The sequence below is a fragment of the Lacerta agilis genome, chromosome 2 (assembly GCF_009819535.1).
Source record: "Lacerta agilis isolate rLacAgi1 chromosome 2, rLacAgi1.pri, whole genome shotgun sequence".
Lineage (NCBI taxonomy): Eukaryota > Metazoa > Chordata > Lepidosauria > Squamata > Lacertidae > Lacerta > Lacerta agilis.
In genome coordinates, this window is record NC_046313.1 from 106,072,893 (window position 1) to 106,097,436 (window position 24,544).

Below are 24,544 nucleotides of genomic sequence, written 5' to 3' on the forward strand. Positions count from 1 at the left end.
AGAACATAGAAAACTTGGCTGCCGCAGCATGGCTATAGTGTTTAGAAAGTTCCTCAATATTTTCAGCATTTGGCTGGTGTGGCAGAAGGTTTTAATAAGGCAGGTAGCCAATATGAAGCTAATAATTTTTAGACACCATTATTTAGTTTTCTTCTCTCACTCAGCCCCAATCTTCTTTCCTTTTTCTCATACAGTTATCTATCACTATGGGTCACCCACCTAATGCTGGGCCCTCCTTCTGTTAATGTTCTTGTTGCTCATGTCTGCATTTTTCCCAGCACAAATCCTGTTATAGTCCTATCTCACTTCTGTTTTATAAAAAGGCAACCCAGGCTGAGATTTGCCCCAGATGATACCCTGAGCTCCCGGCTATTTGAACTCCACAACTATTACGCAATGAGAAACTCTCTCTGGGTGGAGTCACACAATCGGCTTGCAGCGCCATTCACAAGCTGACCAAACAGAAGTTACCTTCCTGTTTTCTCAGGAGATGAACAAAATGTCTGAACACATTTTCATAGAATCACAGAGTTGGAAGAGACCACAAGGGCCATCCAGTCCAACCCCCTGCCAAGCAGGAAACACCATCAAAGCATTCCTGACAGATGGCTGTCAAGCCTCCGCTTAAAGACCTCCAAAGAAGGAGACTCCACCACACTCCTTGGCAGCAAATTCCACTGTCAAACAGCTCTTATTGTCAGGAAGTTCTTCCTAATGTTTAGGTGGAATCTTCTTTCTTGTAGTTTGAATCTATTGCTCCGGGTCCGCTTCTCTGGAGCAGCAGAAAACAACCTTTCTCCCTCCTCTATATGACATCCTTTTATATATTTGAACATGGCTATCATATCACCCCTTAACCTTCTCTTCTCCAGGCTAAACATACCCAGCTCCCTAAGCTGTTCTGCAACTCTATAATCGCTGCAACTCTATAATCCCTGGCCATTGGCCACACTAGTAAGGGCTGATGGGAGTTGTAGTCAAAACCATCTGAAGACCACCAGGTTGAAGGAAGGCTGATCAGTCTAACATAACCCAGTGAACTGACAGGTGATGAAATCTTCAAATAACCAGATGCATCATGTGATGTCTGCAGCTGTCATGTGTCTAACCTGGTCATCTGAACCCACCCTTTGAAGCTGAAGTTTCAGGCTGGGATTACCGTGCTTTTAGGGCCACCCAAGCCCAGAATTCAACAACAGGGGGGGCGGGGATGTTCACTCACTCACTTGCTGACGCTGTGCCCATCGTAAGTGGAGTCATTCAGGTAGACTGGTTCTGGAACTAGAGGCATGACCTGGCCAAGAGGAGCCGTGTACGACTGAAGTCCATCTGGTGGAAGGAAACAAAACACATTCAGAAGAAGACCTCAAGCTAAGCTGATGAAAGGCCTCAGGAGGATCAAGCTTCAAGCACAGCAAAGGCTTTTGGGTATGTGGAGCAAACCCCAAGGGCATGCGTACAGAAAAGGGGTGAGGAAAACAGGAACATACAAAGGAGCCTTTTGTTGAGTCAGACGGTTGGTCTATCAACCTAATCCCATCAAACCTGATGCCATCCAGATATTTCCCTTGAACTACAACTCCCATCAGCCCCAGCAAGCCTGGTCAAAGGGTTGGGATGATGGGAGTTGTAGTCCAAAAACATCTAGGGGACTCAAGGTTGAAGAAGGCTGCTTTAACCATCACTTCACACCAGCTCTGCATATGCATGTGAGTCCAGGAAATGAGCTGGACTGTGTTGTTGCATCAAGGACCAAAAAAAAAAAAAAAATCAGCTGGCTCACCTTTCCAGATGCAGCCATACAGCTCCACGCGCAGGCAGACACTCATGACTCGGTCCGCACGTGGGTAGAAGCGGACGTAACGGGCAATAACCGGGGGGCCCAGGTCCTTCAGCACCACTTCTTCTGTATTTTCATTTCCTGAAATCACCTAAGGGGCAGGAAGTTACTTTTCTGTCATTGCTCGGGAACCTGCACAGGCAATGGCAATTCTGAGTTTTGGCATTTGAGTAAAGACATTGGTGGAGTTTTTAAAGCCGGAGATGGGCAACCTGTGGCCTTCCGGGTGGTGCTGAACTCAAGACTTCCATCAGCCCAATCCATCAGGGATGACAACAGCTATAGTCCAGAAACAACTGGAGGGAGTCACACTAGCCATCTCTGGTTTAGGCAACGTGCGGTGCATTTTCCATTCCACCTTTAGTTACAGACATGGGATTGTTACATGTCACATGTCTGTTTACATTCCAGCACTGTTTTGCTGGCACAAGCGGAACTTCCGTTGTGTTGTTGCTGCTTTTGCTTTACTATCTCTCTCGGAAAAGACAGAAGGAGGGAAACGACATGTTTCTTTGTTTCTGATTTATGATAATAAATCCGTGGTTTGCTAGCATGTCTTTACAAGCCTCAAGCCTCTTTCGTTGCGCAATTTGCTCTGCTAAGTAACGTGTGCCCATGTCAGCAGACTTGGGTCACTGATTTATGTCGCACCAGAGGTTGAGGGATCATTGCAGCTTAACGGCTGGAAGGAGACAATCCAGCTGGGGGCTAGCCAGCTGGCTGTTTGACCCCCAGATCCTGACAGGAAGTAGCACATAAGCAAAGAGATCGGCCTGCCATGCTAGGAAAGGTCCTCTCTATTTATTAGACATAGAGCCAGTCCTCAAAGAGATGTTAACCTGTTTCTGGGCTCTCCCACTTCAGAGAGCAAAAAACTCCATCCAAACAGAAAACTAAAAGTCATCCAGAAGGGTTCTAGCCCAGCCTTCTCCTTGACATGCTGTCTTCCCATGTGCAGGATTCCCTTTTTGTGGAGAGGCTGGCTGCAAAACCGGTTTCTGGTCCTGCCCCCCTTCAGAATGCAGGTGGGGTGGGGGTTCCCCATGATGAAATATGCCTTTCTCAGTAGCGGGCAGCGTAGGTGAGACATTGCTGCTCAGTTGACCTCCAGTCAGATGCATCGCTTCTCCTTACCGGGAGGCAGAGAGGTAGGGGCAAGGCGGAGGTGAGGTTGGTGTAGTGCGAATGCACCAGCAGGAGTGCCAGATTGGCTCTGCAGGTGTGTTTGCACAGTGACGACTGTGCACCACTGTCTCACCTCGCCCCCTTGACTTCCGGCGATGCAAGTAAGTAACTGATGCAAGTAAGCAGCAATACCACCCCTATGCCATCTGCTACTGAGAAAAGGCACATTCCACCTGCAGTCTGAAGCAGGGCAGAACAGAAACAGGTTCTCCACCTGAGTAAGAACAAGACTTTGTTGGCGCTAAAGATTACCAATGGGCTCTGTAAGCCTCGAAAGCAAGCCCTGATAAAACACCTGGAACCTCCCATCCCTTGGCAACTACTTTAAGTGCCTCTCTAAATGCTTCTCTAAATGTTTCAGTCTATGCCGTAAAACAACGTTAAGGGTGCCTGGCAATTAAGATTATTTTATGAAAATCCATCTAAATTTGGATCATTGAAAAATGAAATCTTTACCTGCTAAAGATTTTTTAAAATACAGAATAATAAAGCCTCTGCAATTCACCAAATTTGCGCCATCATACAAATATACCTCATATTTGCGATTCCACATTTCGTAGCCGTCTGATGATATTTTTTCAAGCAATGACATCGCAACTTAGCCTAACATTTGACCTCACGAGCGGGACCGCTGTGGAATCTGTGAATGCCACGCATTCCGCTAGCCCCGCCTCCCCGCCTCCCATTGGCTGCCTTCACCTGCGCTCACTTCAGCCCCGCCCCTCGCTTACCTCGTTGCCCCACCGGTCACGCCAAGGCATCCAGCGGTGACCGTCCCGGCTGTAGTGTAGCCGGTATGAGCGGGCAAACTCTTTGCCGTGTCCGCTAGCATGGCGACCCTGCGTGCCCACCAAGGTTAAGAAGTGCAGCCGCCGCAGGTCTATCTCCAAGTACTCTGCATCGTTTGGGTAGACGGGCCCTGCAGGGCACCAGGCTCCATCTCCCTCGCTCAACGCCAACCTGGAGAGCAAGAAAAGGGACAAGACAGAAAGGCAGATATGTTAATGAACCTGTATTTGGGCAAGGGCAGATTTCACAAATCACATCTAATTCCCCTTAGCACAAGAAGAGCCCTTTCCAGCTGACCAGGTCAAAAGCCATCATCAGGTCTATGAAGGGGGTGTACAACTGCGATGTATTGTACAACCGCAGGGCGGGGGGGGGGGGAGAGTTACAGATTTTACATTTCAAAGGCCATCATCACCTGCTGTGTTTGGCGGCCGTCGAGTCAGACCACGAGCTGGAGGCTGAGAGGGCCTCATCCGGGATGGTGCGATCCTGCATGCCCAATGCATAGCGGCACTTAGCTGCAAAGGGGGAAGGAAGTGAGAGAATGAAGAGCAAATACGACACTTTTACATCCCCAGTTACACACACCCCTCTGCAAAAATTATGAGCTATTAATACTGGCCTGATCCGCATGAAACCAATTATGCCCCTGCCAACCTAGCCGTTCAAAAGCAAGTAGATAAATAGGGACCGCTCCGGCGGGAAGGTAAACGGCGTTTCCGTGCGCTGCTCTGGTTTCGCCAGAAGCGGCTTAGTCATTCTGGCCACATGACCCAGAAGCTGTCTATGGACAAACGCCGGCTCCCTTGGCCAATAAAGCGAGATGAGCTCCGCAACCCCAGAGTCATCCGTGACTGGACATATCGGTCAGGGGTACTTTTACCTTTAATACTGGCCTGATCCGCATAACATCAATTATAATATGTCACATTGAAATCAATGGGTTGCAAGTTAACCTAGGATGGAATGCTTTTAATGAGACTTGAGAATGTAAGAAGAACTCTGCCAGATCAGGACAAAGGGACCCATCTATACCAGAATCCTTTGCCCCCTACAGTGGGCAACCAGATGACTATGAAATGAACGATCGGCACCAACGCAGCAGAGCTCCAAGCTGGTGCCCATCACTGCTTCTTGTGGGAGTGAGTTCCATAGCTTAACCCTGTTCTGTGTGAAGAAACACTTCCTTTTGTCCGTCCTGGAACTTCCAATATTCAGCTTCATTGTATAGCCCCAAGCGCTAGTATTATGAGACAAGTGAGAGGAGAACCTATTCCTATCCACTTTCTCTACACCATGCACTACCATATTCCCTTCTTAACATGTCCCCTCTTATAACAAGGCCTGACAACCCCAGAAGGCAGGCTTGCATAGATACTGAAAATTGGGGGGTGGGGGGGGTATGGCAGAAAAAGATGGCCGCCACCATAAAAACATGCCAGCCACATTCTAGCACCATCCTGTGTTGAATTAAGCTGTTCTCTCAGTCTATATTCTCAGTTTATCCTGTGTATCCTGGGAATATGCCCCGCTAAGAAAAAGGTGAGACTTACATCTGAGTAAACTTTCACAGGGTTGAGCCCTGTATATCGAAACTCATTTTGTCTGTCTGTTTGCTACCAGGCCTGTTTCAAGGTGCTTGTGTTAATCCACAAAGCCCTAAACAACTTGGGCTCAAAGTACCTTAGGGACTTCCTGTTTCCATATGCTCCATCTCAGTCACTGAGATCCTCTGAGGTGTCAAGCCTCCTGAGGTTCAGTTGGTACCGCTCTGGCGGGAAGGTAAACGGCGTTTCCGTGCGCTCTGGCTTCCGTTACGGTGTTCCGTTGTGCCAGAAGCGGTTTAGTCATGCTGGCTGCACGACCTGGAAAGCTGTCTGTGGACAAACACAGGCTCCCTCGGCCTGAAAGCGAGATGAGCACCGCAACCCCATAGTCGCTTTTGACTGGACTTAACCGTCCAGGGGTCCTTTACCTTTTTTTACTGTCCTACCTACAGAAAGCAGAACACTCAGTACCGGATGTCAACGACTTCCACCAGAGGGTGCTCTAATTTCACACACAAGGGATGGACGCCCCAGCTATGTCCTTTTCTCGAGACACACTAAGTTTTAACATTCTGTTAATGTTCTGCAAGCTTTCAGCTCAATGTTCTGTTGTCTGGAACACTTTGTGATACTCTGGAATATAGCCAGAAGGGCAAATTCCATGCTAGGGGTGATGAGGGAAGACAGAGACGATAAAACTCCCAGCATCACAATACTCCCCTTCATATATTATGTATAATGTAGTCCCATTTTGGAATCCTATATGCTGTGCTGATGCTCCATTTCAAATGGGAAATCACAGGGTTGGTGAAAGGGGCAGAAAAGGGTAAGCTAACCAAAATAATAAGGCTGGCCTGAAGCACAGTCCCTTTGAGGGAAGGGCTAAAGCACTTGGGGATTTTCAGTTTACACCCCCCCCCCCAAATTAAAATGTGATATGTTAGAAGTTGGTAATATTATGAATGGTGTGGAGAAAACGACTAGAGGTTCTATTTTAATTTCTTAAATCTCCTCTGGTGATGCTAGAATTTTGGGGCACAGAATGAAACAGGTAATTCAGAACAGACAACAACAGCAAGGAGGAGGACTTCCTTGCACAATATGGAAATCCTATGTAGAATCCACTGCTGCAAGATGTGAAGATGAAGGTTATTTCACGTGCAGAGAGGGTGGGGAACTTTTGGCCCTTCAGGTGTCATTGGACTACGACGGCCGTCATCCCTGTCCATTTGCCAGGCTGGCTGGGGCCGATAGGAACTGGAGTCCAACAACATCTGGAGGGCCACAGGTTCCCCACTCCTGACCTGCAGGAAACAGATAAGATGATAGATAGATAGATAGATAGATAGATAGATAGATAGATAGATAGAGATAGATAGATGATGGATAGATAGATATTATCCTTACGAGTGGAAGCTGCAACAAAATGTTGCAGTGTAGAGTGCTCCTATTTACTGTTCCATTCGGCCAGCCATGCCCTTCTCCGAGATACTCCATTTTGTCTACCCCCCCCCTCAACATTCCATGGCCACAGAGGGTGCTCGTTCCCCATTAGGCTGCTTCCAGAGTTTTCTCCTCCCTCTCATGTGCAAAGATGGCACCATTTTGGTTTCATGAGCAACCAACGGCTCTCACATCTGTGCATCGGGAATAAGATATAGAAGAATCGGACAAAACTATGTTGGGGATTAACCAACGTAGAAGAAAGGTCCACCAGATGGCAGTTTGGCAACAGCCCCCTAAAAACCTTGCCCTAAGTTCCTTTTTCCTTGCTTCGCTCTACATCTTAAACTTGGCCTTGCCCTCTCGCCCGCCCTTCATATCTCCATCACTTCTGCCCAAGAAAATCCCGTAAGCTCGGTGCTCCTTCCGAACCACATTTCAGCACCTCACCAAGGAACCCTCCAGTGTGCTGTAGTGGTTAAGAGCGGTGGACTCATAATCTGGTGAACCGGGTTCGCGTCCCCGCTCCTCCACATGCAGCTGCTGGGTGACCTTGGGCTAGTCACGCTTCTCTGAAGTCTCTCAGCCCCACTCACCTCACAGAGTGTTTGTTGGGGGGGAGGAAGGGGAAGGAGAATGTTAGCCGCTTTGTTAGCGGGATATCAAATCCAAACTCTTCCTCAACCAACAGGCCACAGCCTTTCTCACCTGGATCCAACTCACCTGGATCAAAGTGCTCTTCCAACTCCGAGGCACCAAGAGACGCTGAGAGCAGCAAGCAAAGTGCTGCGAGTCCCACCATGCTATCTGGGCTCTGCAATTATTACACCGACAGTTGAGTCTTCATGCCTTGTTTGCAAAAAAAAAAAAAAAGTAGATAACAGCAGTTAACCACATGCGGGTCTCACACAGATAGCAGAGTACAACACCAAGGTGACTCAACATGAATGGGCAACCCTCCTCCTCCTCCTCTTCCCAGGGTCAGGCACTTTCTCTGTGCTAGTGAATAGCACACATTCCATGCTCAGGAGTCACCAGTATCCTGCCATTGTCCTGGCTTCCCTATTCAGGCCAGAAGGGACTGGCGCTGACACACTGACAGCAGCAAAAACACGTGATTATCACAGGCAGAAAGGCCAGATGCCAAATTTGTGGTTGAGCGAACTCGGTGCATTTGGGAGACCCCAAGGCTGATTTACAGGAACGAGTGTCTGACCAGACTATAAAAAAATAAATAACTCAGTTGGTGACTTAGGTCAGCTATTGAGGAGATATGTTCAATGGAGTCAAACAATGCCACTATTTATTAGAACTGGGGCTGCTGTCTGACCATTGTTCATTGCGAATTAGCAGTACGCTGCCCGTTCGCTCCTGTTTCACTCTGCAAGAGAAACAAACCAAGAAGCCACAATTAAGCTTGGCTTTGTGTGATGTCCAAATCCAGACTCATCGGGTGGCACTCAACTGAGTTTCCGTTAGAGGAGACCCACTGAAATCAATGAACCTAACTTGACTGTAACCGTTAATTTCAATGAGCCTGCTCTAAGTAAAGGTAAAGGACCTCTGGACGGTTAAGTCCAGTCAAAGGCAACTATGGGGTTGCGGTGCTCATCTCGCTTTTCAGGCCGAGGGAGCCGGCATTTGTCCACAGGCAGCTTTCCGGGTCATGTAGCCAGCATGACTAAACCACTTCTGGTGCAACGAGACACCATGACGGAAGCCAGAGCGCACGAAGACGCTGTTTACCTTCGCACCAGAGTGGTACCTATTTATCTACTTGCACTGGTGTGCTTTCAAACTGCTAGGTTGGCAGGAGCTGGGACAGAGCAACGGGAGCTCACCCCGTCGTGGGATTCGAACCGCTGACCTTCTGATCGGCAAGCCCAAGAGGCTCAGTGGTTTAGACCACAGCGCCACCCACGTAAAACGTAGCTGAATGTACCTAGCAAGCCATGAGTTGTAAGCCAATGACAAACCATGGTTTAAGGCAGCGTTGGCTGGTGCCCATTGGGACAGGTAAGGTGGCTAGAGGACAGACAGGAGTCAACTAATTCTAGGTGTGTCCCATCCTCAAACCTGTTGATTTCTACAAATGCAACACTGAGACTACAGAGGAGGAAGCTGGCAGCTAGTACCACCCCCTGGAGGAGTTTTAAGTAAAAAGGCAAACAAGTGGGGGACTAAACAAAATAGAAAATTCTTTCCAGTAGCACCTTAGAGACCAACTGAGTTTGTTCTTGGTATGAGCTTTCGTGTGCATGCACACTTCTTCAGATAAGTGGGGGACTGGCTGAGGTCAGAGTGATATTGGTTATTATCTTGGAGCTTCCAGGGCAGACCAAGGAGACACGTTTTGGAAAAAAAAAAGGTATAATTACAGAAATGAAACGTGCAAAATAGCAGCTATAAAATGGCAAAGGGCCAAAGCAGGTATTCCATGAAAACAAATACTTTTAAGTCCCAATTGTTGCTTTGATTGTGAAAAGCAATTCTGGGGAGCAGTTTAGAATGGGTGGGGAGAAAACAGCACTTAGCTCTGTCTCCACCTGCCATTTCCCCCACTCCGTATTTGCAAGGGTAAGTATATACCTGGAACCCAAGATAAGAGGAAGTGTTTCGTGAGCCAATTGGTTGTGGGGGGTTTTAATTGCATTTATAGGCTGCTGATTTCTCCCATTGTCCAAGTCAGCCTTGCGCTCCCTGGTGGATATTCACCCAGGTACTTAGCTTCAGCAAGGCTTCCACCCAATGTGTCTTTTTTCAGACCATGCACAGGAAGAAGGAAATGTCCCCCAGGCCTCTCCTAAGCCAGCACTCCCTCCCCAGACCACAAACCCCACTGTCTCCCCACTCTCCATCCTCATCTCTGCTCTAAACAGGTCCTTCCCCCACCAGCCGCCAGCAACAAAGCATTGGGATTCAGAAACACACATTTTTGCTAGTAACATCTAGTTTTGTGCTAATAGTGCAGAGCAAGACGAATCTGCAGGAAACTGGGGAGGAAAGAGCCAGCGCACACACAAACACACCCCTACCGCATGTGCTGTCAGATGCAATTAAGCAATGAAATTAAAACGCTGGAGCAGCACCTGCCCAACGGCAGCCTCAGATTATTTGATAATAGTTGACCGTGGTCATTAAAGGACAGTCAATTGACAACATTTGATTCATCAACTGGTGGGTACCCCAACCCTATTGATTTACGTCATGAGCAGTTTGAGGGCTCTTGAGTAATACAACTGGACCTCTGACAGAGGCCCCGATCAAGCCGTTTCAACGTAAAAGTGATGACAAGCAAAACAAAATGAGGCAATGCGGGGCACTCCAGTTCAGGGTACCCGCCAGTCAGCTATGTCCCATTCTAGGATACTTCATTTCATTCCCATTCCACCAGTTTATCTATCTTTTTCTTCTTCTTCTCAATGACTTTCTGTGGACACTTAGCATGCTCAGTCTTCAATGGTCTTTCTTCTGAGGGTCCCATCCTGAGGTAGCTTCTTTCTCCCTAAATATTTATTGTACTTCTTGGGGTCTGTTTCTACATCTCCCCACCCCATGTTTGCCTATGTGGTGCTGTTTTTGGCTATAGAAGTCACTGCACTCTATAATCTATCTATCTATCTATCTATCTATCTATCTATCTATCTATCTATCTAAATCAAAATTCAAATATATCTGAGTAGGCATTTTTGGGCTCCGTGTGCCTCAGCCCCCAAAGGGCAGTTCGAAACACTTGCTTCAGAACCAATATTTCTACACAGTTTGTATGACATGTTCATCTGACTATCCTAGACATGCAATTGGGTGCGGGCCAGGTAACTCCCGCAAAATGGGGACTTTCCTCCTCAGGAAAAGAATCATCTCTGGAGGGAGAAGGATCCAGATTGCGAAAGCTTTGAGGCAAAGAATTAACACACACAAACACATATGGATTTTACCACCGCTGGTCAGTTTTAAGTCCTCAGCGCTGTGGGATCCAGACAGGCCTGAGGCTGACACTGTTTCGAATTACAGACTTAGCAGATTCAGGTTGTGCAATTATGGCTGACTGGGAGGTCTCACGCAACAAACCCACCCACCCAAAATTCAGACTTTTCGCAATAGTGGGAAGGGGGAAAGGCAGCGAGACACAAGGCCCGTTGACACTTGCTTTGATGCAACATCATCTAACTCCCCCCCCACACACACACAAAATCAGAACGAAAAATAGCGAACGGTCGTCTAATCTCTTCCTGCAAATGAATCAGGATGAATGCTCAATAAACAAGCCATTCTGAAGCACCATCAGTGCCTCTGTTTCTGGAAATGCACTATCCCCAAACGTGTGGGCAACTGGCTCAAAGGCAGAGGCCAAATCATTCCCAGTTAATGAGTGACTTGAATTGCTTAATTATCAGAGTATGCACACTCTACAAGACACGGGGCATTTCAAAGAGCGTTCCCTCATAAGACGTTCTCCTATTGTGAGGGGAAAATGTTCCAAATAAACACTCCACTAACTCGGCGCAGCGTCCCAAAGAAACAGAATCCAAATCTGTTTCCTAGGAACCTAGGCCGCACTCCCACCCCGCCCCACTGTTTCTTGACCAGTAGGTTGGGGGTGGTGGGTGAAGTGGGGGGTGGGTGGGGGTGAAAGGGCTGTAGGCCAGCTGCTCCCACAATCCTTTGCTGGAATGTCCCAACAGCTGCCTTGATCTAAGGCTAGTAAACAGCAGCTGACAGGCCGTGAGGCGAGGGGGTGACAAAGTGAAAGGGAAAAGGGGGATGAATCAAGGCATTGATCGGGGACACCCCTCTTCGGATTCAACGGGGAGGAAGAATCCCATATCTAGGAGAAGAATCAAAGAAACTGCCACACTCCAGGGCCGGGAAATTTTCAGACCTTCTACAACGACCGCCCCCATTTAAAAAAATGGACCTATTATAGCACACAGTGGGGCAGATGTTTGCATGCAGAAGGTCTCAGACCTGGAGGGAAAGATCCTGTCCCAAACCCTGGAGAGCAAATACCAGTACATATAGACAAATCTGGGTTAGTAAGGCAAATAGTTTGAACATGTTGGACCAGATGAGCCTCAGTTCTACGATTCTATGGGACGTCTCCCATGGGTATGAATCAGGAGGGGGTTGAGGGGCTATGGGAAACTTTGGGGTGCCCCCCCAGCCAAGAAGCCACTCACACCTTTCGTTTCCCTCAGGTTAAACTGACACCTGCCATTCTTGTTGTTTTTAACGCAGCCCTTTGTGTTTCTCGGTTGGATGCCGCCTTGCAGTGTATTATACGGAAATGTGGTTTATAAACATTAGGGTTCCCATATTTCAAAAAGTGAAAATCCCGACACAAACATTGTTGAGCTTTATTTCTTTTTTGCCAAAGTTGTTGAGCTTCTCATTTTTATTTTGCAAAATTTAAAAAAATAATAAAGTTTTTGAGCTGTTTTTAAGGAACTTCGGCAAAATCTAGACTTCTGACATGGGTTGCCATATTTCCCACAGACATGTCAGCAATTTCCACCTGGACACTGCTTCCGACTGCCATACTCCGACTATGTCCGGGAAATTCTGGGCATATGGCGACCCTAATAAACATGCAAACAAATAACAAATGATCCCGGATATGCAATGGTATCAAGTAGTGAGGGAGATGCACTCATCCCATGTACAAAAAATGCTTTCCTTTAGTGTTGTTTCACTAGGCCCTAAGGCTGGAAAGGAATGAGTCTGTTTAAAGCAGGGGTGTATTGCTGGACTTCAACTTCCATCGTCCTTTACCATGGAGCTGATGGGAGTTGGAAGCAGCCACAGGTTCTCCATTCCAGATTTCAGAGGAAGCAGGAGGCAGAACACTGTCCTTAATGTGATTCTTCTCTGGAGAACCTATAACGCTGAAAACTGTAAGGCAGAAACCCCAACAAACAAACAACAAAAATCCTGAATCAGCTCTGAAGTTCATTGCTTGAAGTTTGGGCTAGCAACCATCACTGTGCCCAACCTAAGCTACCTCACAGGGTTGTTGTGAAGATAAATTGCAAGGGGGGGGAAATAGAGAATCTGGAGTTATAAGTGTCCTAAATGAAAGAAGTGTTAATAATACAGGCGTACCTTGGTTTTCAAATTTAATTCGTTCCTGGAGTCCGTTTGACTCCCGGAACAGTTCGAAAACCAAGGCGCAGCTTCTGATTGGCTGCAGGAGCGTCCTGCGGCCAATTGGAAGCCACGGGAGCCATGGCAGATGTTCAGCTTCCGGAAATTGTTCGGAAACCGGAACAATCACTTCTGGGTTTCGATCGCTCAGGAGCGGAAACGTTCGAGTTCAAAAGCGTTCAGCTTCCGAGGTTCCACTGTAGTAATAATAATAACATTTTTAGAACAGTGTAAAAGCTGTGAATATGTCCAAGAGCAGGTTGGAGAAGAAGTAGAATGTTGTTGTTGTTGTTGTTGTTGTTTTTGTTGTTGAGGATGATTCTATCTATTATATCACGATCGCCATTATTACTGATAAGGAGGGGGAAATTGAACCGTGCAGAGAAACCACAAATATATACCCGAGAGCAGGCCACTGAACTTTGCTATGAGTCTCCCCACCAACCCGCCACTGAAATCTACTTAAACCTGAAATGGTGGCCTTGGGCTGAACTCTAAACATTAAAAACATGTTATGGGGCTAAACTCTGGCTCATATTAAGCCTCGGAGGGATTAAAGGGGATCCCCTGCAGGGACGTCCGTCAGATAACAAATTGGGGTGCTGCTGCTGCTGTCCCCCCTTGCCCACCCCACTCCACCTCCAGCTCCTGTCAGCAGCTGAGGGTGTCCTCATGTCGCCCAGCTGGTTTTTAACCCCCTGCAACCCAGAGATCCCCCAGGGCCTCCTGGAGAAAGAAAGGGAAAAAAAACCCGCAAAATGCGCTGAAGGGGTAAGGAAGGCAAGGAATCCCAGCTATGTAGGCAAGAATGCCCGGCAGCTGGGATCCCAGTGCCAGCCCAGCTTAACTGGCCTGCTGTGGAGAGCTGCAAAGCTCTGTGGATGCCCTACAGTCCTGACTCCCTGCCAGCAGAGAATTAACCATTATATTAAACAGGCTATAGAGCCGGACGTCATCGTGGGTCCCTGCTCAAGGGAAGCGATCGGAGGCTGCGACGGAGGCCCAGGCCCTTTAATCTCTGGTTTTATTTATTAAATTTATCTCCCACTCTTCCCCCTTCCATGCTCCCCCACCCACCCCAAAAAAGGCTGCCTGTCTCTTTCTTAGGGATGGGGGAGAGATTTGATTCAGCTTGCACGTCCCTAAGTGTTCGTAGACCAAACACAAACAAAAAGGCCATACAGTGGTACCTCTGGTTACGAACTTAATTCGTTCCGGAGGTCCGTTCTTAACCTGAAACCGTTCTTAACCTGAGGTACCACTTTAGCTAATGGGGCCTCCCGCTGCTGCCGCCGTGCGATTTCTGTTCTCATCCTGAGGTAAAGTTCTTAACCCAAGGTACTACTTCCAGGGTAATGGAGTCTGTAACCTGAATACTTTGCAACCCAAGAAGTTTGTAACCTGAGGTACCACTGTACTTTAAAATTGGCACTTCCCTGAATTACCCTGAATTATTATTATTCTTTTATTTTTACCCCCCCAATCTGGCTGTGTTGCCCCACCAAGTACAGTCCCCAGCTGCATTAACATGTAGAAAAATGCATATACTGTACTATTTATTTGCTTGTTCACTCATTTTCAGAAGGTGTTTAAAGAAAGAATTTCACAAACCGGTGTGGAATTTTCACAAGGCCCTAAGAAAATATATTGCAAACCGATGTGGAAGTGCGGTAAGCTAAACATTGGAAAGACGAGAAGCTGAGAAGAACCAAAATTGACAGAACCACCCATCCCTCCTCCTCCTCCTCCCCCCTCCAGAGCACCAACTTTCCATGAAGTCTCACGTCCTCTGGGTGAGGGTGAGCAAAACTGGCTCCAGACCCCAGCTTGGGCAGAATGTGACTTGCATTCCAAGGAAATTTTAAATGCAGACCAGCTGAATGGCCCATTAGGCAAGCCCTTATTGTTCCACATCCACAGCCAGGCTATTAAAAAGTATGGTTGGGGAGGGGGGCATCCTTTCACTTTGAACAACGGAGTGGTCAGCTGTATCAACAGCAGGGGGACAATCAGCTTTCCCTACCATTTTTCCAGTCTGGACTGATTACAGTGGTACCTTGGTTCTCAAACTTAATCCGTTTCGGAAGTCCGTTCCAAAACCAAAGCGTTTCAAAACCAAGGCGTGCTTTCCCATAGAAAGTAATGCAAAATGGATTAATCCGTTCCAGACTTTTAAAAACAACCCCTAAAACAGCAACTTAACATGAATTTTACTATCTAAAGGGACCACTGAGCCATAAAACGAAAGCAATAAACAATGTACTGCAGTCACACAATCAATCAGTCCGTAGCAGAACTAGGTTCCACTCAAGTCACAAAAACAAAAGAAAAAAAGAGCCGCAGAAACGAAAACGCAAAGTAAATAGCAAAACACTCAAAATGGAAGTGTGGCACTCAAAACGAAAGTGCAACACCCAAAACGGAGCACATTTGGCTTCTGAAAAAAGTTCGCAAACCAGAACACTTACTTCCGAGTTTGAAGTGTTTGGGTTCCGAGTTGTTTGAGAACCAAGGCATTTGAGAACCAAGGTACCACTGTATGTCCGTTCTGGAGACTGCTGGTCCAAGAAAAGGCAGCTTCACACTCCTCCAAACCCAACTCTCTGCATTTAATTTTTTTTTTTTTTTTTTGCCAAATTCTTAGGCAGGGGCGTAGCAACGGGGTGGATCGCTCCAGGTTCCATAATGGAGGGGGTGACAAATTATCGAGGAACAATTACTGCCCTACTAGGGCGGTTCATAAAAAACTTTTTTTTTTAAATGCCTGCTCCAAAAGTCTTATCTTACTAGGGATTATATAGCTATATATGAAATTTCATGCATATCGGTTAATATCTTGACCCTCCTCCACCAAAATAGCTGTTTACTTGGCTGTTTTCCTATGTCGTGAAGGCTGAAATTTCAGTTCAGTGGAGCACTTACTGTTCCCAACCCTAACCCTGTGGAAAGCCATCTAATTAGACTTTAATTTGATTCTGAGATGTTTTTAGGAGGTAATTTAATTATTGTTTGATTTTATACCAATGTTATGTATCTGATGTTAGCCACCCTGAGCCCGATTTTGGCCGGGGAGGGCGGGATATAAATAAAAGTTTTTTATTATTATTACTTGTTATTATTCCTTTGTAAGAAAATATGAAATAACGTAAAACCATTTTTGCAGGGGGGGGAGAAGAAATTTTCCGCACCGGGTACCACCTGACCTTCCTACGCCTCTGTTCTTAGATATACTGAAATTGCTGAGAGAATGAAAATGCTTGTCTCCTCTCCAATATTCAAACACAAAAACCTCCACTTAACATAACTCACCACTCCCTTTCTAGACTTTTGCCCTTCAGCTTTCACGCATACAGAGAGAAGCCAATCTCTAGCAACAGGCTTAACTGCATAAGCAAACAACATTCCCCAGAAGGAAAACAAGGATGGATGAAAGAATTAAACAAGGCTATGAAAATACCCCTTATAGCAAAAAGGTCAGATCATTTTCTAGCTAAAATGAACCAGGAATGGGTGCATTCAGAAGGACAGATGCAAGCCACACATTTCAGAAGCTCGCAACTGCTGGAATGTCAAGTCACGTGCAATTTCCAACTGCAAAGTTCAGATTCCATTCTGGGATTTTGCGTTTCACCATGAAACACAAAAAACAGGTATTGTGAACAGCTCAGATTTCCATTCCTAAAACCACAGATTTGCACCCAGAAACATGAAGCACACAGGACTCACGACAATTCACCTACATTTCAATTTTTAGGTAGCCGTGTTGGTCTGTCATAGTCAAAACAAAATAAAAAATAAAAAAATCCTTCCAGTAGCACCTTAGAGACCAAGTTTGTTCTTGGTATGAGCTTTCATGTGCATGCACACTTCTTCAGATACACTGAAACAGAATTCACCAGACCCTTATTTTTAATGCACCCATTTATTTGAAGGTGGGAAAAGCTGTTCCTTTCAAATTTCAAAATCTGCTAGCTTTGATATCATCAGCAAATGCAACCAGTTTATGGCTCGCAGGTAACAAATGTGATGCTCTGCAGATGTTTCCAGACTCCAGCCATCAGCTCCAGACAACACAGCTAACGTTCAGAAATTATGAGAGTTGTAGTACACACCAGCAGAGGATACCATGTCTGTTATCCCCAATCTCCACCATTTATGAACATGTAAAAAAGCATTAGTCCCAATATAGATGCTCGGGGGACACCCTCCGCCCCCCCCAATCATTCTATTGTGAAACTGATAATAATGATAAATAATAATAATATACAGGTTAGTGTTAAAGTCACAGGAGACGGGCCTGTAAGAAAGTTGTCAATCTTAACTGCTTCAAGACTGTCATAGAATCATAGAGTTGGAAGAGACCACAAGGGCCATCCAGTCCAACCCCCTGCCAAGCAGGAAACACCATCAAAGCATTCCTGACAGATGGCTGTCAAGCCTCCGCTTAAAGACCTCCAAAGAAGGAGACTCCACCACACTCCTTGGCAGCAAATTCCACTGCCGAACAGCTCTCACTGTCGCTATCTTCCAGTGAGATTCAGCCACATCCTGGCAAATTCAGGTTGCAAAATTATAATCGATTGGGAGGTCTCGCACAACAAACCCGCTTCCCCAAAAGACCGGGCTTTGCAATAAGGAAAGTGGCAGTGGAAAGTGTGAGATAACACCTGCTTTGATGCAACAGTCATCTAATCTCCCTGCAAGCAAATCAGATTAAATGTTCATTCAGGTAATCTGGAAGTGCTCTTTGATACTAACCCTCCACACACACACACACACACACACACACAGGGCACTTTTGGGTGGTCTCCTTCTGTTCCTTGCAGTATAGCAAGGTCAACCAGGAGTCAGCCAGTGAATACTTTAAAAAAAAAACTGAGCTGGAAGTGAATTTGAAATTATGACATGATATCTCATGATCCGGCCTCGTGAAAGTATCCGCCAATCAGCATTTAGATGCTCATATGTATCATCTGTTTAATTAGATCGCCCTTTCCATCCAATTCTTTCATCTTCTCTTCATTTGGTTTGATAAATGTTCCTAAGATCTTGGCTCGCGGCACAAATTGTAAAACCCAGAGGAGAAGCAATCCACTTCATTCCAATATATGGGGTCTGAGCCAGCTGCACTTGAGCAGTACAAATTATACTGCAGTGCAGTAAGTCCCATTTGCTGTTTGAAATGTTCCTAACGTAAAAATGTATTTGTGTCGGTGGCTCTTTCTGCTTTATTAGCAGGGACACGGGTGGCGCTGTGGTCTAAACCGCTGAGCCTCTTGGGCTCGCCGATCGGAAGGTTGGCGGTTCGAATCCCCGCAATGGGGTGAGCTCCCGTTGCTCTGTCCCAGCTCCTGTCAACCTAGCAGTTCGAAAGCATGCCAGCGCAAATAGATAAATAGGTACCGCTGCGGCGGGAAGGTAAACATCATTTCCATGCGCTCTGGCTTCCATCACAGTGTTCCATTGCGCCAGATGCAGTTTAGTCATGCTACCCACATGACCCGGAAAGCTGTCTGTGGACAAACGCCGGCTCCCTCAGCCTATAGAGCGAGATGAGCACCGCAACCCCAGAGTCAGACACGACTAGACCTGATGGTCAGGGGCCCTTTACCTTTTAACTGTAAAAACTACTCTGAAAATTTATTATTCCAAAAAATGAAACCTTCGTCTGGTTGTAAATATTAAGATTATACCAGCAAGAATGAGTGTTTCTGTTAAAAAGTAGAAGAAGATTTAAATCAAGTCTTACTGACTAGTGATTTAAATTGTGATTTAAACTGATTTGAATCAAATCCACCCTGGTTAGACCCTGTGTAATTAATGGGCCTAAGTTAGTTGTGTTCATTACTTTCAACGGGTCTACTCTTGAGTATGACTAACACCGCTGCCGTTCCCTGGAGATCGGTTTTAGAAAAGAAAAGCAATTCAATAAGGGGATCCACGTGGGATTACGTGACTTCTGCGTCACCGCCGAGCAATGCTCCCTTCTAATCATAGGGTGGCCTTTGCTGCCCTACAGCGAAGGTAGCTCCAGCATCCTGTTTATTCGTAACTCCATTTTTGGACTGCCCAGAATTTCACACCGTGACGCTGTCTAGCTTCAAATAGGGGAAGGGGTCGGATTAGGGGCCTGGATTTGGAAGCTTCAGAGATAAAGCCCACAGGAAACAATTCCCTCCCCCCCCCCACCCCGCAATGGATCTCTCCACCTGTTCGCCTTGACGCTCATATCCCTGTCGAGAATTCGAAACGAAATTCACGCAACAACAGAAAGCAAAAGCCCCCACTAGCCCTGGACAAAATACCCACATTTTGCAGCTGGATGTTAATAGCGAGTGGGGATAACAGCACAATTATTTAGGGTTGCTCAAAGCACTTCAACATATCTCAGGGCTCGGCGAGACACAATGGCGGGAACGTATTTGCTTCCTCACTTGACAGCCCGGCTCATGTTTTCAAAGCAGGTGGGTAGGTCTAATTTTAGCATCTATAAGGGCATGCAAGCCAGGGGAACTAAACCCTCCCTGCCATAGCTGTCAAGTTTCGGATTTGAAAATAAGGGATCAGCACCCTCACCTGTCCGGGGGACAGTCTACGGTTCTCAGGGACAGTCCACGCCGCGGTAATCCCCCCCCCCCCAGGCTACAAATTAATTTACACCAGGAAAGAGCTCCCAGGAAAGAGAAATCAGGGCAGAGAAAAGAAAGCACTTATTCACGCAGCACACGGTTAACCTCTGGAACTCCCTGCCACAGGGAGCAGCGATGGCCACCAACTTGGATGGCTTTAGAAAAGGATTAGGCAAATTCATGCAGGAGGAGAGGACCACTGATGGCTTCTGGCCAGGTTGGCTCTGCTCTGCCTCCAGTTAGGGGCAGCAATGCTTAATCTGAGCACCTGTTGCCAAGAAACATTCGTCTATTTTATCTTCTTTATATATCTGTCTGTCTGTTTGTTATTAGGTATTTATATTCCACCTTTTTCTCCAAGGAGCTCCCTGGTCCTAGTCCTCATTTAATCCCCACAACAGTCCTGTCAGGTAGGCAGGCAGGCAGGCAGGCAGGGCTGAGAAAGGCAGGGACCCAAGGAGTCCCCGGACTCCAACTCTCCTTCCCGGAAATAAGGGAAATTTAAGGGATATCAACAATGAGGGATAGCTGCGGGAAACGGCTTGGAATAAGGGAGTTTCCCGCAAAAAAGGGAGACTTGACATCTATGCTCCCTGCCTCGCTTTACCTCACCAAAATCCACTGCCTGAACTCTTTACCCTCCTGTTGTTGTTTTTTTGCCAGTCTGCCTCTCGAACTGGAAGTGAGCTGAGAAGGGAAGTTAAGGCTGCGGGAGGGAAGTTTAGCTCCCCCTTTACCCGTTCATCCCTTTCAAAAGGCTAAAATCCTGTGCCTTTTACATATGAATGGAGCAGGCAAGCAAATGGCAACTGCTGTCCTGTCCCTGTCCGGTGGCCTTCCCTAAGCCCTGCAACAGCCACTGTGGGGTTGTGGTTAGAGTGTTGGACTAGGGCCCGGGTTCAAATCTCCCACCCAGCCATGAAGCTCACTGGGTGGCACCAGTCCCCATCTCTCAGCCTAACCTACCTCATAAGACTGTTGTGAGGAGTCGGAGACTCTTGGACACCACCTTCAGCTGTTTGGGGGAAAGATACATGTTAGATGTAAATAAATGCTACTACAGTGGTACCTCTGGTTACGTACTTAATTCGTTCTGGAGGTCCGTTCTTAACCTGAAACTGTTCTTAACCTGAAGCACCAATTTAGCTAATGGGGCCTCCCGCTGCCGCTGCGCCGCCAGAGCACGATTTCTGTTCTTATCCTGAAGCAAAGTTCTTAACCTGAAGCGTTATTTCTGGGTTAGCGGAGTTTGTAACCTGAAGCGTATGTAACCTGTACAGTGGTACCTTGGAAGTCGAACAGAATCTGTCCCGGAAGTCTGTTCAACTTCCAAAACTTTCAGAAACCAAGGCGCGGTTTCCTATTGGCTGTGTATGTGTGTATGATTTTGTTGTTTAATAAAAAATTTTTTTAAAAAGGAAGCTCCTGCAGCCAATCGGAAGCCATGTCAGTCACTCGGGTTCCAAAAAGCTTTCGCAAACCAGAACATTCACTTCCGGGGTTGCGCCGTTCGGGAGTCGAAACTTTCCACTCGCAAGGCGTTTGGGATCCAAGGTACGGCTGTACTACTACAACAAATGTTTTTAACTGCAAAACAATAACAGTTTTTACTCCTATGTGGCATTATGTGGTACAGCGGCTGTGACAGCACTTTGCCTAAAACCACCAGGTGAGTTTGGGATGGATACATTTAACACCGAAGAAAGTTCTCCAGAATGCACATAAGGCAGGGATATTTGGTGCGCACACCTACAAGCAGAAGTCACGAGAATCATGGATTTCCCAATCATCTGCTCCTCTCCCATGTGCAAAACTGGAAGTATGGGTGATGAGGCAGAGCAGAGGGGGGGTCCTCTGCATTGGTAATCATGTGCCAGGTGATGTTTGTTGCACACCTGAAAAGAATCAATTCCTTAGTATGGCAGAAGCATCCCCGGAACTCCCTACCCATTGATATCAGCCTGGTGCCTTTTGCTGTTCTGTTGGCAGCTATTCAAAACTTTTTTGTTGAAGCGAGCCTACGCAGTCATGTGATTTTATTATATATGTTAGCTTCAAGAGCGCCCGGTTTATCTATATTTTGGTAGATTTTACGTCTATTAGATTTCAAAGTCTGATTCAATATTTTCTCACGTGTATTTCATACTGGTTTTTGTAAACCACTTTCAAGGTATTTTTGTTAATGCAAAATCTGCTCATACAAGGTTTATACAAATCTTGTTAAATTAGATTAACTTTAAAAGCAGTCTTTTTATTTATAAAAATAATAATTTGCATACGGCAATTTCATTATATATATAAAAAAACCAAAGTGGTCGTCAACAACAACAACAACAGTAAAACAGTAAAAGCCACATGAAAATTAAAACAGATTACTGGCTGATTATTACACAACACCCAGATCACAGTCTAGCAGTTTAGATTTGGGGGGGGGGAGTGGTTGCCAAGGGAAATGGAAGGGAGTAGAGCAAGGGTTAAGCACCCATATACTCCGCTTCTCCCTTGCAAATGCCAACACAGGATTCGAGCATCTAATAAACAGAATAATTTAAAATTGCAGACGTTTACATGGAATACGAATCCTCAATATTGCAAACACATACTTCGGGAGGGGGAGTTACTGCATTGTGCTGACCCATACAAATTCTTGATGTTATTGCCAGATACATACTGGCTGCTTTCAGAGGCAAAATTAAATCATATGTCAACATTATGCGCAGAGAGCAGGCATAAACCCTGAGCTTATGCACTGCTTCCTCGCCTTCCTTCATCTGTAAGGGGAAATCAGAAGCGTCTACGGTCGTATCTTAGTTCTCAAATGGAATCAGTTCTGGAAGTCTTGTTTGACTTCCGAAAACATTCAAAAACCAAGGCACAGCTTCCGATTGGCTGCAGGAACTTCCTGCAGCCAATTGGAAGCCGCAGAACCCGCATTGGACGTTCGGGTTCCAAAGAACGTTCACAAACCGGAACAGTCATTTCCGGGTTTGCGACGTTCAGGAGCCAAAATGTTCGAGTCACAAGGCGTTTGAGAACCAAGGTAGGACTGTAGTTGCAATCGACTGCTAGTCAGAGCTCACCATTGTGCCTGAACCCAGCAAACTGTGGTTTGCACTCATAAACAGCAAGCTAATCTCAATTGGAAGCTTCTAATTTCCTCCCCCCACATGTGAAGGAAGGAGAGGAGGGAGAGTAAAGACTCTTGGCGGCTCATCCCCATGACAATAAACTCTGGTTTAGCATTATTTCCGAACGCAGTCGCAGTGTTCCAATGGGTCAGTACTGCTGTGCAACAGGTGGCAGTAGTTGTTTCTCATCAGAGACAAGTGTTTTGCGTTTCGAGATATTTGGTAGTACACGTTAAAATGGCAACTTTGCTTTTCTATTTTCTGCAAAAAAAAACAACAACAACATTGCAATGCGCAGCGTAGAGTCTGCGATATAAACGGACCTTATGTTAATTCTTGCACGGTTATTTTTAGGCGATTGTCAATTACATCACCCTTTCTTTTTTAGTGTTTTTGGTGTTCGCATATTCTCCACTGCACCTTTTTTGGCGAGCATCCAGCTCTCTTGCTAGGACGAGGCCCCTCGTGCCAAGACCCAAACTCCAGCCCCCGCTCCTCCCATCATGCACGGCTCCAGCCAGTGCGTCTACATGATTCATAAATTTGGAAAGCGGCCGGAGGGATTATCTGCACCAGCCTCCTCCGAAAGCAGGATTCCCTAAACTTAAGCCATAACCACTTAAGAGATCCCCCCTACAAACATGCTTTTTATTAGCTCATTTCCTTTTAATGGCTTTAATACTTTCTTTCCCGTGTGCTAGGCATTGGTTAGATTCCTAGTTTTTTTGTGGGGGGGGGGGGTTTAAAGGATGCATATGCTGCCCCTTCAGTGGGGCTTCCAAGGCAGTTTACAAGCACCAAAATAAAATACATAGAATTGGAAGGGACCCGAGGGTCATCTAGTCCAACCCCCTGCAATGCAGGAATCACAACTAAAGAATCCCTGAAAAAAGGGCTATCCAAACTCTACTTAAAAACATCCGTTGAATAAGAGGCTGCCACCTTCTGAGGGAGTCTGTTCCACTGACAAATTGCTTTTAATGTCAGAAAGTCCTTCCTAATGTTGAGTCCTTGTAATTTGAATGGCTTGGATCCTACCCTCCAGAGCAGGAGAAAACAAGCTTGCTCCAGACTTCCAGGTGACAGCCCTTCAGATGATTTGAAGATGGTTGTCATTTCACCTCTCGGTCTTCTCTTCTCCAACTCCCTCAACTGTTCCTCCGTAAGGCTGTTTCCAGGACCCTGGTTGCCTTCCTCTGCACATGTTCCAGCTTGTCAACATCCTTCTTAAATTGTGGTGCCCAGAACTGGACACAGTATTCCAGGTGTGGTCTGACCAAGGCAGAATAGAGCGAGACTATTGTTTGATCTGGACAATATACTCCTATTGACGCAACCTAGAGTAGCATTAGCTACTTTTGCTGCTGCATCACACTGTTGAGTCACGTTACGTTTGTGGTCTACTATGACGAGGGTGGCGCCATGGTCTAAACCACAGAGCCTAGGGCTTGCTGATCAGAAGGTCGGCGGTTCGAATCCCCGTGACGGGGTGAGCTCCCGTTGCTCGGTCCCTGCTCCTGCCAACCTAGCAATTCGAAAGCATGTCAAGTGCAAGTAGATAAATAGGTACCGCTCCAGCAGGAAGGTAAACGGCATTTCCATGCGCTGCTCTGCTTCGCCAGAAGTGGCTTAGTCATGCTGGCCACATGACCCGGAAGCTGTATGCCAGCACCCTCGGCCAGTAAAGCAAGATGAGCGCCGCAACCCCAGAGTCATCCGCGACTGGACCTAACGGTCAGGGGTCCCTTTACCTTTACCTATGACCCCCAGATCCTTTTCACATGTAGAGCTGTCAACCCATCCTGTATTTGTGCATCTGGTTATTCCTGCCTAAGTACA

General features: G+C 46.5%; 1 protein-coding gene across 3 annotated transcripts in view; it reads right to left on the reverse strand.

Moving 5' to 3' along the window:
- DDR1 (discoidin domain receptor tyrosine kinase 1) overlaps window positions 1–24,544 on the reverse strand; it is a 58,377-nt gene that overhangs the window by 19,664 nt on the left and 14,169 nt on the right. For 2 of the 3 annotated variants that reach the window (XM_033141589.1, XM_033141592.1), the window contains exons 2-6: window positions 7,513–7,653; window positions 4,230–4,332; window positions 3,757–3,985; window positions 1,784–1,931; window positions 1,227–1,329 (exon numbers count right to left, since the gene is read on the reverse strand). In XM_033141589.1, the coding sequence (XP_032997480.1) occupies window positions 1,227–1,329; window positions 1,784–1,931; window positions 3,757–3,985; window positions 4,230–4,332; window positions 7,513–7,606 (677 nt within the window). In that variant the 5' untranslated portion in view covers window positions 7,607–7,653. The remainder of the gene's footprint in view (window positions 1–1,226; window positions 1,330–1,783; window positions 1,932–3,756; window positions 3,986–4,229; window positions 4,333–7,512; window positions 7,654–24,544) is intronic. The other variant, XM_033141590.1, reaches the window with a different exon arrangement.